This window comes from Lathyrus oleraceus, chromosome 6 (assembly GCF_024323335.1).
Source record: "Lathyrus oleraceus cultivar Zhongwan6 chromosome 6, CAAS_Psat_ZW6_1.0, whole genome shotgun sequence".
NCBI classification, from domain to species: Eukaryota; Viridiplantae; Streptophyta; class Magnoliopsida; order Fabales; family Fabaceae; genus Lathyrus; species Lathyrus oleraceus.
In genome coordinates, this window is record NC_066584.1 from 301,998,498 (window position 1) to 301,999,357 (window position 860).

Consider the following 860-nt stretch of genomic DNA (forward strand, 5'->3'; position numbering starts at 1 on the left):
GACTGTGACAAATTATCAATGGCAAAAACTTCATGTGTTTCAAAAATTTCAAAATTTCAAATTTTTTTACTAAAGACATCTTCCCCCCCCCCCCCCCCCCCCCCCCCCCAGTTTTTGGGATTGCCATTTTGGGTGACGGTGGCACCATCTTTTCTTTCACCTCAATAAAATCCTTGAGTATATCTTTCGACACTTTATACCCAGATGCAATTTATGCTAAATTGTTAGCTTCTTGATTCTCTAATCTAGGAACGTCTGTGATGCTAACAACCTTGAAGCACTTTAATAGGTGTTTCACCATTGCGAAATACATCAGCAGATTTTCTTTAATGCACTTATATTCTCGTGTGGTTTCTTTGATCACTAGCTCTGAATCACCCATTATCTCGACCTTCTTGGCTCCTAAATCCCTCAAGATTTTGAGGCTAATGATTAGGGCTTCATATTCTGCTTCATTATTGGAACATTTTCCGTCGACTTCACATTTAAACTTCGTCAAAATATCTTGTGGGGATAATATTAATATCCCAATGCATGTTCCATTTTTGTGACTTGACCCGTCGAAGTATAATCTCCAAGGGTTTGTGCCGACCATGTTTAGTGATGGTTCCACTATTGCATGATCTACAATAAAATCTGCCACTATTTAGCCTTTCATAGCCCTCAAAGGCATATATGTTAAAGAAAATTCAGTTAATGCCAGTGCCCATTCCCAATTCGACTATATAGAATGGGTTTAGACAACATGTGTTTAATGACATCACAATGAGACGAAACATAAACATCAATTGTTTTTATATATTGCTTTAATTTCATACACGAGAAGTACAAGCATAGGCACAGTTTTTGAATCATATTAT

At 37.1% G+C, this 860-nt stretch overlaps 1 protein-coding gene across 1 annotated transcript; it reads right to left on the reverse strand.

Annotated features, from left to right (window-relative positions):
- Nucleotides 1-211: 211 nt before the first annotated feature.
- Nucleotides 212-595, reverse strand: LOC127095317 (uncharacterized). Its single transcript, XM_051034025.1, has one exon. It carries the CDS (start codon nucleotides 593-595, stop codon nucleotides 212-214), a length of 384 nt encoding a protein of 127 aa, XP_050889982.1.
- Between the last annotated feature and the right edge of the window lie 265 nt (nucleotides 596-860).